The sequence below is a fragment of the Gymnoscopelus braueri genome (genome assembly GCF_963280865.1).
Source record: "Gymnoscopelus braueri genome assembly, chromosome: 21".
NCBI classification, from domain to species: Eukaryota; Metazoa; Chordata; class Actinopteri; order Myctophiformes; family Myctophidae; genus Gymnoscopelus; species Gymnoscopelus braueri.
Genome location: NC_137623.1, coordinates 48,786,769 through 48,805,530, shown reverse-complemented (window position 1 = coordinate 48,805,530; position 18,762 = coordinate 48,786,769). Strand labels below are relative to the sequence as shown.

General features: G+C 40.3%; 1 protein-coding gene across 1 annotated transcript in view; it reads left to right on the top strand.

The window, feature by feature from the left end:
- fars2 (phenylalanyl-tRNA synthetase 2, mitochondrial) overlaps nucleotides 1-18,762 on the top strand; it is a 130,805-nt gene that overhangs the window by 44,499 nt on the left and 67,544 nt on the right. Inside the window, exons 6-9 of the mRNA XM_080418527.1 lie at nucleotides 389-448; nucleotides 635-803; nucleotides 14,306-14,468; nucleotides 14,561-14,692. Coding sequence (XP_080274653.1) covers nucleotides 389-448; nucleotides 635-803; nucleotides 14,306-14,468; nucleotides 14,561-14,692 — 524 coding nt within the window. The remainder of the gene's footprint in view (nucleotides 1-388; nucleotides 449-634; nucleotides 804-14,305; nucleotides 14,469-14,560; nucleotides 14,693-18,762) is intronic.

Here is an 18,762-nt window from a genome sequence, read left to right as displayed (position 1 = left end):
GCTTGGACTGACATGCACATGCACTATAGGACACTTTAGACACCTTTGGGTGAGTGGACTTCATGCACATCATATCACACAACACAACATAATTTGCACATACTGTACATATGGACCACAATGGAAATAAGCCGCTGGCTTTTTTTGCGCTTATCCTTTTGATAATGGTATGACAATGTATGTCATTTTACATAATGTTTTGTTACCAATAAAGATGTCACCATCCGGATAATCCAATATTATGATGATGAGACTTAAGATTGTATTCATATATATACATTTGAGTAAGGAGGTGTCCAGTGTTAATGCAGTGGAGTAAAAGTCAGATCGTGCAGTTTTATTGTGTTCCTTCTGACACTTTAATTCTATGGTCTAATTTGATTGACAGTTTGCTGATCCCGCCCGATCACCCCAGTCGGAACCGAGGAGACAATTATTATATCAACAGGTACATTTATTAATATTATTATTGTTATTATACAAACACATATTAAATATGGACATACAAGGTTTCTGTCTGACAGCAACGATAATATAATATATCTTTCTGCCCTTCTTCTTCTACTCCTAATACTCCTGTGTTGTTGTTGTTGTCGTTTTGTTTTTTTCCTGTCCGTTGTTCTTCTTGCTCCAGATCCACGATGCTGCGCGCTCACACGTCGGCCCACCAGAGGGAGCTGGTGAGGTCGGGGCTGGATGCTTTCCTAATGGCTGGTGACGTTTACAGGCGGGACGAGATCGATGGCAGTCACTACCCCGTGTTCCACCAGATGGAAGGAGTCCGACTGTTCTCCAACCACGAGGTGCGTGTTTGCGTGTGTGTGCAGTGGTGTAAAGTAACTAAGTACCTTTACTCAATTACTGTACTTAAGTACAATTTTGAGGCACTTTTGCTTTACTGGAATATTTCCAATTGCCTATACTTTTACTTCTACTCCACTACATCTCAGAGGCAAATATTATACTTTTACTCCACTACAATTATTTGAAAACTTTAGTTACTAGTTACTTTACAAATATACATTATTACATTATAAAACATACATTAACCACTTTAGCCCTATTTTAGACCTAGGCTATTTGAAAATAGCAGATCTACAAGCTCACAACGCGTCGCATCGCGACACTTTGTAAGCTTGTAGATCTGCTATTTACAAATATTTTAGTACTTTTACTTTTGGTACTTTGAGTACATTTTGATACCAATATGTTTGTACTTTTACTCAAGTAAACTTTTAATTCTGGACAATTACTTGTAACGGAGTACTTCTACATTGCAGTATTGATACTTTTACTTAAGTAAAACATTTGAGTACTTTTTCCACCACTCTGTGTGTGTGTGTGTGTGTGTGTGTGTGTGTGTGTGTGTGTGTGTGTGTGTGTGTGTGTGTGTGTGTGTGTGTGTGTGTGTGTGTGTGTGTGTGTGTGTGTGTGTGTGTGTGTGTGTGTGTGTGTGTGTGTGTGTGTGTGTGTGTGTGTGTGTGTGTGCGTGCGTGCGTGCGTGCGTTTTGAAATGAACCTGGACAGATGGGCTGTTTATTTCTCAGTAGAATTTGTAAGCATTCCTAACTGCTTGTTCCTTGTGTTGTTGTGAAAGAAAGGACATTTTTATTATAATATATTAAAGTCTTTGTAGAGACCTTTTCACACCTGGTTACATTTGGCTTCACTGCCATTTGAACAAAAGACAATTTATTGGAGTGTAAATATAATAGCAATGCAGAGCAGAGCATGAATGTGAAAAAAAGGCAATTGTTTGTATATGTATAGACGAGGGACTTACACTTAGCTACACTGCCAACAAAAGGCTATTGATATTGCCCTGTAGTTAGATAGAATAGTTGCACAGTGATGCATTTGTATGCAACTGTGTTATATAGTCCAAAGGTACAGTATGAGAGGAGATGCAGTCGGCTCTGAGCTACTTTCATAATATGAATGAAAATATTGTTATTATATTCTGTTATGGCTCCCTTTGAACAAGGTTTAAACAACCCTCAATGAACCCTAGTGCCTTTATTCTGGGGGGAACATTTTTGCAAAAATAGCAGAGCTACAAGCTCGCACAAAATATATTTTCTGCTAAAAAGATACTCTCAGAAAGCTGGCCAGAGAAATCAGAGGTGTGTACCCTGGAAGGGACATGAAAGAAACTTCCGTCCAGGATGTTTTCAAAGTCTCCTTTCTGTTGTGTACTTTCTGTCCACTAAGATCCCATAAGGTATCGGATACCCTGCTGTGCCCTGCTTTACTTTAATTTATTTTTAAAACACTGTTTCCATCAGTGGTGGAAGAAGTACTCAGATTTATTTTACTTACGTAAAGTAATACCATCCTATATTAATGGGTGGATGGTGGACGGAGAACAGTGGACGTCACAAACATAACATCCGGACCCGCGAGGCGCAAACACAGCCTGGCATGAGAATAGTCACACCAGGGGCCATGTGTGGTCCCTGGTGAGACTTGATCATATCTTGTAATAGTGCTGCTTCCAGGCGATTAAACATTGTGTGCAGATGTAAACATGTTGTTTAACACTCGCATGACTGAGGTTTCATACTCCTCCACCAAGCCTGAAAAATGGTCATTTTGATCCCCAAATCAGGCTATCCTATTGGCCACTGTCTCCCTCTGTTCTCCAGACTAGTTCACACTTTCTCCCCCAAACAGTGGGGGGTTCCATTGTCTTCTAAAAAGCTCAGAGTTGAAAATGGGTTGCCAAATTTTGAGAGAGAAATAAGCAGGCAGGTCTATGAAAGTGTATAGTCCTGTAGCAGAGGCCCTCAGATTTTGAGATACCCCCACCCGAGTTAGAACAAAACACAACCATGTTTTTTCTTATCTTTAGGGTCTCCCATTAATGAAATGGATTGTTGTGAAATTTTATTTTGGGGCAAAATTAGTTTTTTTGGCTATTCTTTAGAACTACTCCAATCTCTGAAAAAGGCAAATCCGAATAGGGCAAAGGTGACCAAAAATGCTATAACTTGAGAATGCTCACTCTTATCTTCATCAAATTTGCTGAGGTGTGAACCAGGTGTCTACCCTACATCACCAAAGAGTCAGAATGTAATTTACCTAAAGAAATACTGAAATATAGTCCTGTAAACATACCTTTAGTTTAGGCAGAAATTGTACTTTTGTAGTGAGGACTCCTCTATTTTCCCTTATTTAGAAAAACAACGTACATTTATGTCAAATAAGCTGTTACTGCATAGCCTAAGATGCTATTAAACAATAACCAGTGGTTGTGTGGCGAGATCTAGTACAGTTTTATTGCAAATGAGACTTCTTTAGACATACCCCTTCTCTGGAAATAAAACATTATAGGCGGGTGCAAATATGGTTTGACCAAAAAATAAGTAGAACAAAAGGTTTCTCACCTAATGCAAAATGTATTAGGTGTACTTAATAACATATCAAAAGTTTACCAAAATCTGATCATTAGAAATGTCAAATTTCCAAGATGGCCGCCACCAGTTCCTTAAAAGACCATTACTCCTTCATTATTTGCCCTACACAAGTAATTTTGGTGCCTAACCCCATGTTTTGGTGATCTAGGAATCCAATTAGCATATATAAATTATAGTCAAGTGATTATAAGTACAATTATATATTAAAGCAATTGGTTATAAGCATATTTAACAATGTAATTTGACATTTCTCCCTTTTCTACATGCCATAATGCCCAGGCTTGGTGAATTCATCTCATGTAATTCACATTCTGTTGAAGCTTTCAAGATTTCTTTTGATACCAATAAGGGATAAATTAATTATTACTGGGTGTACTGTGACATTTGTAAAAACATGGCTGCCAATGTGATAGACTGGGAATATTACACAAATCTTGGAAGAAATTCCTTACCGAGAAATTTCTTCACCAATTTGTTTGTAAGGTGTCTGGTTCCCAAACTGGGGGTCCCCCAAATGATTTTGGGGGGTCCCCAGATGGTTAGCTTGATGTGCAACATTGTTTTCTCACTCAACAGTAAACAAACCAACATACAGTATAAGTGTATACAGGGTATCTGCACATTTCTAAAGTTACAATTTAATTACTCTTAAGACTCAATATTACTGTATCTCAAATATTAAGAAAGAGGCAAACATTGTGAAAATAGCCGATGTACAAGCTCACAACGCTACAGAAAACAAAATGGCCACTTGTCTGGTCTATGGGGAAGATGGACTCCTCAGTGGGGATACAGTGGAGAGAAATGGCCCCTTATGGGCCTAGAGAGGGTGTGCAAGTCAGTACAGAGCTATCACAACATGTATCTAGTGTCTGAATGTCTAGGCAGGGGTGGTGGAGGAGTGTGGCGTGGATAAGGTGCAGATGTGCTTGTCACAAACATCGCCTTATTCCTGAGACTAGTAGTTGTGTGAGGTTTTAGTGCAACATTAGTCTTTATTTTGAGATTGGTTCTGCTGGCAATAAGCTTGAACCTTGATCTTTTTTTCTGGATAATTTTAACAGCAAGAAGGTACGTATAGGGAACAGCCCATGACGCCCTGGGCTCCAGTCTCCCCATAGAATCCCAATCTAACCGACCTCCATGCCCATAAGGGGCTGTGTCTCTGCTGCTATCCAACAAACAAGCATTGCTTTCGGCAAACACCAAGTTTTTGTTCTGGAGCTGTTCTGGAGAGGGGAGAGGACGCTCTGAGCCATAATGATAAGTCACTGGGGGCCCCTGGGAATATTAATGGTCAGCTACCACCGACTCTCCTGTGAGCCAGTCCGACATACACCCTTGTCTGCCTGACACACAGTCATGCACCACCACGTGGAGGTCTTACAACCACCACTATGGAGGGGGGCCGACCCTCCTCACGAACGCCTATGCCCACTCATGAGCGCCTATCTCGGGCATAGGAGCCAGCCGGACCCGCCAGGAGGTCCCGCCAGGATGTCCATTTGGGGCCAGCATACATACATTTGTATATGACACAATCTTGCAACATGTGGAGGTCTTACAACCACAACCACTGGGGACTGTCCTCACTACCTATGCTAACTCAAGAGAGCCTATCTCGGTAGTGCCTATCTCTGGAGCCAGCGTGGAGGTCCACTTGGTACCAGTGGGACTATCCAGTGAGCCAGGCGACATAGGGACACTCCTCTCAGCCTCACGCATTAGCTAAATTCCAATACCTTAATTTCGTGCCGTGACTTAGAAATTGTTTGCATCCCAAATGCTAATTTGCTTTTGGAGGAGCTGAGAACAAGGAGAGCGCAGGCTCCCTAAGCCACTTGGAGTGAGATCTGGCAAAGATACAAGTTTATCTTTCATGTATTGTTTGCAAAACTGTCTTCGTTGAAATGGCGTATAATTTCTGTTGGAGGTTTTGCACGTCGGACGTGAGGGAGAGGAGAAGCTCAGGGTCTCCTTGGCTCCTAACTTTGCTCTTCTGCGCTCCAAGTGCCCAGGGAGCAATCCAGTGACCTCCATACTCCCCTCTACCCACCTGAGGGGAACCCTAGGCCCACTAAACTCTAGACCAGACCCACCCCCCATACTCCCCTGTAGGCACTCAGTAGATACACGGTTCTGACAGCTCTACACTAACCTCCATAACCACCCCACCCCTCTTTGCACACTCACTGATTGCCTTCCTAATGTGTTAAAACATCTATTTAATGTTTTTCAAAATCTTGTGTCTACAAGATGACACTGCGCTTGTCCACGAGAAAAATAAATATTCTTGTGTATGTAGGGGAGGAGTTATGAAGTTTGGTGGGTAAGGGGAGGGGTGCAGAGGGATTGGTTCATAATGCAAGACATTTTTTGGGGGTGGGGTGTATAGTAGTGTAAGATGAATTTAGTTTGGGCTAAATTTGATCCACAGAGCTATCCAAAACCTTTCAATATTGAAAACAAATACTATCTATCAACTGACAATATTCTCTGCCACCACCTTCTGAATTACTGCAAATTGTGACTATTAGTTTTGTTGTGTTTTGAGGATATCTTGAAGCCTTGTTCCAGTAAAAAAGAAATATAAGTAGTTGGACATTTATTATATAATTAGTTAAACGGGTGACCATTTCAGAGTGTTTTAATAGAGTCACAAACAAAATATTGGATTTCACAATTATCTAATTGTATCCAATGGATTCCCAGGCCCCCAAAACATGGGATTAGACACAAAACGTACTTGTGTAGCTATTTTAATGTTTTTTTGGCCATCTTGGACGCCATCTTGAAAATAACACCTTAAAAGTGGTCAAACTTTGGAAAACTTTTAGTGTGTTATTCAGGACACCTACTGTAATACTACAAAAAAACAGTTGAGAAACCTTTTGTTCCAATGTTTTAGGGTACGGTGCTTTTTTTCATATATGCACCTGCCTATTATTTTTATGTTGGAATAACACTTTACTTTTTGTACTTTATACATACCAAATAAAGTCAAATTCCTTCTCAGTCGGCATTGTTTAACCCTCCCTGAATATCTATTGTTGTGATTTTGGGGCAATGTTGAGGCAAATATGTATGTGAGCAAAGTGCATCACCATATTCAATCACACTCACACATGATTGTGGCAGGGGCAACATGAAGCCATGTCATTAATCAATGGAAATATGATTTTATGATTTCAGTAGTAAGAACTTTTGTATATACACATCCAAACCAAAGGTACATAGATTAATTCATTTTGTTGAGAATTGCAGGCCTCAATACAGAGAAGCATTACACAAATGGAATACTGTGATTAGGGGTATGTCTAAAGTCTCATTTGCAATAACACTGTACTAGATCTCTCCACACAACCACTGGTAATTGTTTAATAGCATCTTAGGCTATGCAGTAACAGCTTATTTGACATAAATATATGTTTTTTTTCTAAATGAGGGAAAGTAGAGGAGTCTACACTACAAAAGTACCATTTCCGCCTAAACTAAAAGTATGTTTAAAGGACTATATTTCAGTATTTCTTCAGGTAAATTACATTCTGACTCTTTGGTGATGTAGGGTAGACACTTGGTTCATACCTCAGCAAATTGGATGAAGATAAGAGTGAGCATTCTCAAGTTATAGCATTTTTGGTCACCTTTGCCCTATTCGGATTTGCGTTTTTCAGAGATTGAGGTAGTTCTAAAGAATAGCCAAAAAAACTAATTTTGCCCCAAAATAAAATTTCACAACAATCCATTTCATTAATGGGAGACCCTAAAGATAAGAAAAAACATGGTTGTGTTTTGTTCTAACTCGGGTGGGGGTATCTCAAAAACGAAGGCCTTTTTTGAGGGCTTGCTACAGGACTAGTAGGCAGTAGGCTAGTGTGTATTTCTATCTGTCTCCTATATGTCATCATGATTTGTGATTTGTCTATGTGGGGATCTCATTTTTACTTCCATGCAGTGTTGATTTCGTTAACGAAAACGAAACGAAATATGTTCGTCAACGCACATTTTTCAAAGGACGAAGACGAGACGAGACCACCACCCATGAATAAACAATAACTGGGACTAAATCATTATGCAATTTCGTTGACTAATAAAGACGAGACGAAAATGTAATTCACTAAATAAAGACTGGACTAAACTCATGGTCATTTTAGTTCACGAACAAAGACGAGACGAAATATTATATCATATATTTATTATATGATTTTGTCACTCCCTGTCTCCTCACAGCGCAGGGCATGCTGTTCCTCACTGACACACACACACCCCCTTTTAAAGTTGCAGCCGCGCACGCACACACACACACACACACACACAGAGTGGCAGAATGGCAGGAGGATTCAGATTTCAGAGCGAAACTTTACAAAATAAAACGGTAAAATGCTTTAAGTTTGCACGGGGCTCGGGAGAAAGAGAAGAGGTGATATGGACACATTTTCGCTACATCGATGTGGAGAACAAAACACAATGCTTGATTTTATCCGAAGGCAAGCAATGTGGGAAAAACGTTTGGTGGTGGTTGTTTACAACGTAACATTAAACGTGGTGTTGCGTGTCGGCTTAATGTTCCAACAAAAACACTAATCCGACCCCAAAGTGCCCAAACTAATGCTGACGAACTTACGTTAGGGAGGAGTAGCGATAAACTTACACCTGGTGTTTGCACTTTCTCCATTTACAGCCCGTACATCTACACAAACGTTCAAATTTCAAATATAAAGTGCTTACCTCATGGCCAGGGATGTTACAATTCTATTCGGGTAACCCATAAGTACCCATATTCTCCGTATTGTCCAATAAAAAACATTTAAATCCGATCGGTGGCCATTTTCTCCGTATTTTCTCCATGCTTTCAACTACGTGACCCTATCGGTTGGGAGGTGTAATTGCACTCTGATACACTATAACTCTATGAGAAAATGACCGCCAATCGGATTAAAATGCTTTTCATTGAACAATACAGAAGTTACGGGTACTTATACCCACCCGAAGTAAATTGTAACATCCGTGGCCACGGAATAAAAACTTTACATTTGAAATCCGAACGTTTATGTAGATGTACGGGCTGTAAATGGAGAAAGTGCAAAAAACAGGTTGAAGTTTCGTCATGACTGTCATAATATGACCGTGATGTAATGCTGCTTTCGATTTAGTAGCAGCAAGCGAACTATAGTAACTTGTAAACAACCCAGTGACAAACCTATATTATTATTATTCATAATAATAATATTCACATTATTGTCTGAGCGTAAAGCTCTCATTCTATCAGCTGTCCACGTCGCTGACAAACGCGTCTCCTCTCCTCCTCCCTCAGTGCAACAAGTGAACACAATGCTATGTTCCACAAATGTGCTCAATCCTGCGCAAAATATCTGATCTTCAAGCATAAAACAGTTGCTGCGTGACAAGCTGTATGCTTGTAGATCCTATCTTTTTCCACCGCTTTGCAGTGAAAGGGAAAGTGGAAAATGGGTCGCCAAATTTTGCGAGAGAAATAAGTCAGGTCTATGAAAATGTTACTGCATGCGTCGTTGTGCCCTGAGAAAACAGGCATGAATGGGGTAATAGCCGAGGCTAATTTGCAACACCAGTCCCTGGTTAGACCTTTCTATATAAATATATACCTAATAAAAATGCATGAAGCTCTAATCTAAACAAGTATGAAAATATATTTATATCTGCAAAGTAACTAGTAACTAAAGTTTTCAAATCATTGTAGTGAAGTAAAAGTACAAGATTTGCCTCTGAGCTGTAGTGGAGTAGAAAAGTATTACCATTATAATGTAATTATATATATAATTATAATATTAATAATAATAGAAAGACGCGAAAAACAAGCCCAACGTCGCTTATAATAAGCAGACATGGCAACATCGACTCGCATAGACTCGCTGCTGCAGCTCGTCTACGGGCCACTCTGCGGGGGGTCTAGAGGTGTGAACTGCTCTTGCCTGGGGGAGAGAGAGGGAGAGCGGTCAATTTAGCCGAAATATAACGGTTGGGATGGTATATATGGTATATATTTCATATTTATAATACGTTTCAGAAGAAAAAAAAAACGGAGATGATTTGAAACAAATATTTAGGAAAAGTCATGAAAGGGGAACTTTCTCAGAGCTTCATGAGAGAAGATAATCCACTTTAAATTCTCAAAATCGGTCATATTGATAGCTTAGTCATGCAAGTGTTAACAGGGAGGGAGATGGAGAGAGGGAGACGGAGAGAGGGAGACAGACCTCCGATCTCAGAGTGGTGTTTGTGCTGAAACTTGATGCATGCAATAAGATATAATGGGGTGGGCAACTTTGATGATGGAGAGGGCCACTATGTTTCCACCAGAATTTGCGGTTATTTTCCGGGTTTCTTACCTTTTTTCTTTTTTTTTGTTACTTTAATGCGGTTAATTTGGTACAGAAAATGTACTCCAAGAAGTGAAGATATCGGAGTTTTTTTCTTTTTCTTTTTTTGTGATGAGTTTGTGATGGGTGCTCTTCATTTCCCCTGGGTGCTTTAGCCCCGAGGCACCCACAGTATCGGCGCCCTTGGTTTCCACACTCACTCCAGAGGGCCACATTGCATATACAGTCGGGCCATTCTACAGTATGTCACACAAAAGCAGCAAAAATAGCCGATCTACAAGCTCAAAGCGCGTCACAGTGCGACGCGTTTTGAGCTTGTAGATCTGCTATTTTTGCTATCTATAAATTGGAATCCTGAAAAGTAACATTTTTATTTAATTTCAAATGCATTTAGTTATACTTATGTTAACTTTATGAACTTAAATACAAATAGGCATACAAACATACAAAAGACAATAGAATTGTAATACTAGTCATTAAGCTACTAATATAGACTGAAGTAATTAAAGCGGATCATGTTTAAAATTGTAACATCAATAATATATCAGTATTCCGATATTAATTGGGGGCCGCATTAAGTGAAGGTGGGGGCCGCATGTGGCTCCCGGGCCACCAGTTGCCCATGCATGAGATATATGGATAATATGAGTGATTATAAAGCACTTGAACCCCAGCTTCCATATTCTAGGGAGAACATTAGCCAAACATTCTACAAATCTACAAACTCACAACGTGTCGGAAGGCGACACATTGTGAACTGGATTTGGAAGAGATTTGGTGTAGACAAAAAAAAAGCTGTCAAAGTACAGAGCAAACTCAGGTCCAGTTTTTAGGGTTCTAGAGGTTTTAAGGAGGTGAGATGGTTGTAGTAGGCTGCCTGATGTAACGACAGCAGCTAGCATTAGCCATTCCTAATCGTCTCCTATATTATATAGCTTTTGATACAACTTTCCTAGGGTGAGTGAACGATTGCGTTCCAGATGTCCTTCTGATGGATTTTTATTGGCTGTCAATGTTTCTATCGCCCATAAAATCACTCTGAAAGTGAGACAAATGATCGTGTACGATGTAAGATACAACTCTATGAGACAGATCATTAAAAATATAGGACTGAAAATCTAGTACTAGTAAAAAAAAAGTTACAATTAAAAGGCCTGTGTTCAAATGTTTGGGCATTAGAATATACTGACAGTACCAAACTAAAAGTACTATATTCTTGCTTTCTTTATACATTTGTCAAACTTTTTTCAAAAATAAATCTACAAGCTCACATCGTGTCACATTGTGATCGGAGCAGGTACTGTGGAGAGATGCTATTTTCGAATAGCCAAAGTATAAAATATGGCTTACTAGGTTAATATAGGTTTTCTAATACTAATCTATATCTGCAAAGTAACTAGTAACTAAATATGTCAAATCATTGTAGTGGAGAAAAATTATAAAACAATTAATCAATTAAATACTGAAGTAAAGTAAAAGTACAGCAACAATTTACTTAGGTACAGTACTTGAGTAAATGTACTTTCGAACACTGGTTTCGATGACCCGGAGAAGGCCTTGCGGTGCAAGGAAAAAAAACTTTGAAAGATTGGCCTGGATAGTGGACTGCTTTGCATGGTTGGAGAGCTTGTTTCATCCCCGTCCCTGGTGGATACTGAGTTACACGCGGAAGACAATTTAAGCAGCGGTTTGATTCATTTACAAGATGTATTACCTACCGCTGCAACTCTGTTAGTTTCACAGTCTATCGGACCTTGTTTTTTCTTTGTGTTGATGGGGGTTGGGGTGGGGGACTTCTACATTTATTATGACGCTTGGAATAACTAAGCAGACAGATATGAAGCTTAAAGACGGAGGTTCACGCATCCAATGAGTGGTTTAAATCCTCAGTAATCTAATCAATCTCTGATAATAAATGTTCATGTCAAGAATTTGTCTCCCTCTCGCAAACGCACCTAAAGTACCTTTTCATTACCTTTTTTCGTTGATCTATCTTTGTCCTCGTTTAGTATTTCATGTCATAGGGTAATGCAAGAGAATGCACTCCAAATATACCACCAACAAAACAAGTCACTTCCAACGTCCGTCACTGTATTAGATCAGGAATTGAAAATCTGAAAGCCACCTTGATTTTCATGGTTAAGCTTCAAAAACACATCAACCACACAAAAACAGGATTTCTTTTGGTGGAGTGCACCTTTAAGTAACTGATCTGCTTAGGTATTTTTAAAACTTTACTGACTGATTTGATGGCAGACTCCATCGGGCAGTGCACCTGCCTTAGCTAATGGTTTTATTGGTTGCTTTTATGGATATTGGTGATATATTTTATTACTAGAGGCTCGGGCCGCTACTCTTACGTCGCACCACCGAGCCGACCAATATGTCTGAGTCATAGTGTCGGGCTTCATCAGAGTACCCGTTGTACCCATCTGTCTGTGTTCCTTTATCTATCTGTGTCTACCTGTGTTTAGGGTTTTTGTTTTGTTTTGGGGAGTGTTATTTTAGGGGTCAAGGCTGCAGTATCCTCCCTGTGTAGTTGATAAGCTCCATACATCTCCATTATTCAACACATGAGCCATACCTGTCACGGTCCGCTCCTCGGGCCGTGGACAGTGACTTTATTATTTGGACCTTGTATGCCCTTATATGGTGTTGGACTCCTAAGGGCTGTTCTTTAGCCTGTTTAGGCCGTTCATTATGTTCGGCAGTCTTGCATTGTAACTGTTGCCTTTGCCTTGGTTTTCCATACTCTTGTTTTGTAGTAGTGTTTCCTGTCTGCCTTGTTTACTGTTTCCTGTCTTGTCTCACCTCCCTGTGATTATTGTAAACCTAGTCACCTGTGCTCGTTGCCTGTTAGCCTATCCTATGTTGATTGTCTGTTGTGTTCACCTGCGTCCTGTTAATCCCCTGTCTATTTAAGTCCTGTGTTTGCTTCAGTTTCCTGTTGGTTCGTTGTATATGGTCGTGTGAGTTCTTGTTAGTTCATGCCTCATTGTTGCCTTGTATTTAGTTCACTTAGCTTTCCCAGTTTAGTCCTCGCCCTACTCCCTCCTTATTCTGACTGCCTACCTGTGTATTGACCTTGCTTGTACCTGGACTTTGATTACTGCCTACTCCTCTTGGTTTGTGTTTAATAAACACTTTAATTTGAGCTACGCTGCCTCTGCCTCTCATCTTGCTCTTGGGTCCTACACCTCCCTGCCTCGCACCGTGACAATACCAGCTTCATTTCTATCAGTGCTGGGGGTCTTAATATCCCACATAAAAAGACCACTATTCTAGAGCTGTTTATGTAGATTTAGCCATAATCCAGGAATCACATCAACTTCAGAAATATGCTGTTTTACTTTATAAATATGTTGTATATCCATGTTGATTTACCCTGTTGGGTAAAGCTGTTAATATAGTATCAAAATCAACTTTAACCAAATATACAGTTCATCTGTCAAACTGGCATTGTGACTAGCTGTGACTCTGGCCATGGTGCTGACTTCATGTAGCATTGAGACTAGCTGTGACTCTGGCCATGGTGCTGACTTCATGTAGCATTGAGACTAGCTTTGACTCTGGCCATGGTGCTGACTTCATGTAGCATTGAGACTAGCTGTGACTCTGGCCATGGTGCTGACTTTATGTAGCATTGAGACTAGCTGTGAATCTGGCCATGGTGGTGACTTCATGTTGCATTGAGACCAATCTGGGAACCCATCACCAAATGAAAATGAAAAACAGCGCCCTCTGCTGTTTTTTACTTATTCACTTGGCTCTGGGAGGAGCTCAACGAAGCACCCGTGCGCAAGGAAACCGGGGTTTTTGGTCTGCCTTCAGCCTTTCACTTCCGGTGGTGCGACTATGTTTTCTTTCCCACTAACAATATTTCTCCACGGAACACTAACACCAATTCTCCCAAAGAACATGGATCATTTTGGTTAATAAGCCCACTTGTTTCTTTGATGAAAGAGCAACTAACTTTCCGTGGTCTTGTCGGCTTCGAGGACGCTATTGTTAAATGAGTTTCGGTTTGTTTCTAGTGGGGAAGGAACGGCACACACGTAAATCCCGGCCACTACATTTGATTGGGTAAAGCGCGGCCTGCTTCCTGATCTGATAGCACGCCCACTTGTAACCAATGCGCACGGGTTGTCAACATACCCACAGATTCAAACGCAGAGCAGAATCTGTTCTTGAGAGATTACATTGAGACTAGCTGTGCCTCTGGCCATGGTGCTGAATTCATGTTGTGGCTCTGAGACTAGCTGTGACTCCGGCCATGGTACTGAATGCAACTGCTGTAATTCACCAGCTTTAACCTGACATTGCAGATTAACACTTGTGTGACGGCATAAAGTCTTTGCTTAGGATACACGACATTTCAGTCCCACTCACACCTCACAGGTATACTACGCTACTACACTTCCTCTTTGGCTTAGAGGCAGAAAACTAAATCTAATATATAACTTGGAATGTGACATGAAAATGTTTGAGAACCACTGACGTTAAAGTGACATAATATCCTCTGCGTTGCAGTTGTTCTCTAAGGTGGAGAATGGAGAGGACCTCTCGTTGTTTGAGTCCGGGGGACGCAGGACCCCTCACAAACAGGAAGCTCACACACTGGAGGCTGTCAAACTGGTGGAGTACGACCTGAAGAAAACTCTCACACACCTAGTCACACACCTGTTTGGAGCAGGTACTGTCTGTCTGTCTGTTGGTCTCCTGTATTTTTATTTTGTGATTTATAGATTGTTTAATTGACTAAATCTCTCTCCTCTCCTCCATTAGAGTTGGAGGTCAGATGGGTGGAGTGCTACTTTCCTTTCACTCATCCCTCCTTTGAGATGGAGGTGCGTTTCCAAGGTGACTGGTTGGAGGTGTTGGGATGCGGCGTGATGGAGCAGGAGGTGGTCAACTCAGGTCAGGACACACACACACACACTAGGGCTGGTAACTTTCCTCAGAAATGATATTCGAATATTGGTCTTAACACATTGCATGCCAATCGCGTAGATCTACTGTACGCGAACCTAAATAAAGCCGCAGCGTGCCAATCGCGTAGCCTACGCGAAATGGCCTTTATTTATTTTTTCCCGCAGTGACACATTTCATTGTAGCACTCTCTCGCAGTGACACATTTCATTGTAGCACACCCGGATACGGAAATGACGTCAATCGAAGATTTTCGTTCCCATCTGCCGCTTCCGCTAAATCGCCATTATCTCAGTGTTGTTTTTCTCCGCGCTGAACGCTGTTTGAAACGGGTTTTAGAAACTGCTACTACTGCAAAATGGAATGTCGCAGATTGAAAATTTCTTCTCTGGGCCACTCACACAACTACCCTGTGTGTCTACAAACAGTTGAACACGCAATCATAAGGTATTTAGCGAGGTATGTGGCGAGGTGAAAAAAACAAAAAAAAACAATAAATTGCTGGCAGTGGGTGAGTACATTATGATATTAAACTCTGGCATGGAATGTGTTAAAAATTGGCAGATATTCGAATATATTCGAATACTATTATTATTATTATTATTATTTAAAAAAATATATAAAAAACGTTTTTTATTATTATAATTTGTTATGTTTATTTGAAAGGGACAATACAAAAAACAATGTATCAAGTGCTCGGATCCAATAATACATTGTTTTTTGTATTGTTCGTGTCAAATAAACATAAAAAATAATAATAATAATGATATATCATTATTTTTATTTTTATTGTTTTAATTCGAATATACATTTTCATATTCAAATATACATATTTTCCCCATATTCGAGGAATACTCGAAATTCGAATATTAATTTACCAGCCCTAACACACACACACACACACACACACACACACACACACACACACACACACACACACACACACACACACACACACACACACTTGCTACTTTATGCACCTTATATCACGCTGGGAAAGGCCTAGCCGGTTGCCGGTCGCTTTACAAATCTGCTTTACATTATCCGTGAATAAGACGAGTGTTGTGATTGGTCGAAAAAGATTGTTTCTCAATACATAGGACAGAAGTCCCGCCCCTATAGACACTCTCTGCATTAGGTCGTGACGAGGCTTTCCTCTTCGCAGATGAGTAAGGCTGGGAACGAGGCTAACCTAATGTATCACTTTGCTCTATAGCCTTGACGACCTTGCAGGATTATGCAAAGGCTAAAATGTAACTTAGATAGCATGTTATGTAGACAGATGTCATGTCATTGTTGGCCTGGCATCCTATAGTGTGTATAGTTTCATTGTAGGCTGATGATAGGTTCTTGGTTTACGTATGTATTCGTTATTATTGTCTCCGCCGAAGGTGGAGAATATGTTTTCGCTTTGTGTGAGCAAACATTGTTAGCCAAGCTAACATTGGGCAAGCTCCACGTGACACGTGTCAATTTGTTGACACCAATGCCTCTGATTGGCTAGAGGGACGCGTGACGAAATAAAATTCTATAAATAGGTGTGTCACTTCAAAAAGCCCTTACTTTTTGAAGTGAGGTAAAACAGGATCAATCAGACTTGATTGGAACAGTACCTTCAGTAAGTCCAAGTCATCCGTCTGTGCGTGTGTGTTTCCCTCTGAGAACACCTAACATTGGTCAAGCAAAGGCGCAGAAGGCCAAAGCTAAGAAAGCATACTCATCTACAATTGTAACGTAGAAGAGGACTAGAGTTGAAATGATCCCACAACAAAGCCGAACTCTTAATACGTGTCAATATGTTGACATCAATGTCTCTGATTGGCTAGAGGGACGCATGACGAAATACAATCCTATAACAAAAAGGTGTGTCACTTCAAAAAGCCGTTTACGTTTTTGAAGCGAGGTAAGACAGGATCAATCAGTCTTGATTGGAACAGTATCTTCTAGTCCAAATCACCCGTCCGTGCGTGTGTGTGTCCCTTTGAGAACACCTGACATTGGTCAAGCAAAGGCGCAGATGACGGTCCAAAATAGGACCGTCATTTTTATGGCGGCCCCTTGGACTTTTGGTATTTTGCTGAGTGGCCCCTGAGCCATCTTAAGTTGAGTAGCCCTGGGCTAGAGGAATGCATGACGAAATACAATTCTATAAATAGGTGTGTCACTTCAAAAAAACGTTTACGTTTTTGAAGCGAGGTAAGACAGGATCAATCAGTCTTGATTGGAACAGTATCTTCTAGTCCAAATCACCCGTCCGTGCGTGTGTGTGTCCCTCTGAGAACACCTAACATTGGTCAAACAAAGGCGCAGAAGGCCAAAGCTGATCAAACACACCAATCAACTGCTGAAACTGTTCAAGACAATGAAGATGAAGAAGACAGACAAGTATTCGATCACCCGTCCGTGCGTGTGTGTGTCCCTTTGAGAACACCTGACATTGGTCAAGCAAAGGCGCAGAAGGCCAAAGCTAAGAAAGCATTCTCCACCGCCGTTTTTTTAAACATTTTTTTAATTTTGTCATATTTGTAAACATTAGAAGACAGAATATGATTTTTAAATCATTTTTTTTTAAATAAATATTTCTTTAACATACACCTTTTTATTTAACTACAGTATATATCTTTTACTCTACTGTATCTCATTAGTTATTGCTATGATAATATAATTGCTATAGTCTGCTGGCGGAGACTTGTGCTCCGAGGAGCACATTTTCTAGTTAGATTATTGGTTTACTTATTTATTACTCTATTATTAGATTACTATTTTTATGCATTTCATGTATTGTGTGTATTATCTTGTGTCCTTGCTTACTGTAAGTCGCTCTGGATTAACCCATTAAGACCTGAGGCCAATTCTACAAAATATCTTCTAAATCCTAACAGTTTTTTTTTTTAAACGTATGCTACTATGTCAGTGATTCTCAAACTTTTTCATGTCAAGGACCCCAAAATGAATGTATTTGGCCGCAGACCCCCATCTCAAAATATTTTGTTCCAGGGACCCCCAGAAGCAAAGATTTGAGTTAAAAATGTTGGCTTTAAAATAATATATTTTTAATATTTGCACACATTTTCACGATTTTTCAAAAATAGCAGATCTACAAGCTCATAGCGCGGCACTCGACATAGAAAGAGAGACAGATACAGAGATAGAGAGAGTTCTACCTCAGTGTTTTGGCGTGTGCCAGCCCGCCCTTTCACCTCGCATCCCGGGGCAGCTCACCACTAAATTCACCCTTTTTCCTCTTGATTGATCAGCAAAACAGCAGAGATTGAGGAAGATTAAATCTGAGTCTGCGGTGTTGACCTGAAGCTTTACTCCACTGCACTGGACAACCTCTGCTGTACTGGATGCACTTTATGTATCGTTGCTGTCGGGCATATCATCATATAATATATTTTATTGAACCAGGTTAAATCTCTTTTCACTACAATACAAAAACAATATATACCACATACACACAAGAGAAGTTCGAGAACACGACAACGACTTCAGCCGCGGCAGTTGACAAAAATCTAAAATCAATCACACTAGCCATTTTTCCTATCCTGTAAAATAGATTTAAATTCCCCCCAAAGTGATCAGCTCAGATTTCCCTTTCTTCCCCCGTTCTTACTTTGAGTCACCGTCTGAACTGTGTTTTGAGAACAGAGGCCATAAACCTCTGTATTTCACCTTTTTATTTGTATTAATTCCCTACTTTGTCACACACAAATAGCAAAAGTAGCTGATCTATGAGTTTGCAACACATTGTGATGCGTCGTGGATCACACTATGATGTAGAGTTGTAACTTTTTAACACCAAACGTTTTGTTTTAGTCAAAGAATATCACCTTTAACGACAGATGCAGTTTTTGCCACTGTTGCGGGATGTCTGAATATATGCGGCTGTCGTCTCTTTCACTGTCTGACTCAGCTCCCCTACTGTATGAACGAACACACACACACACACACACACACACACACACACACACACCATTTGTCACTCTCTTTTTTATTTCACTCTGTCGAGATTTGTTGTTGATTATTGTTCAGAGCCTGTGGGCTTGTCAGCTCTC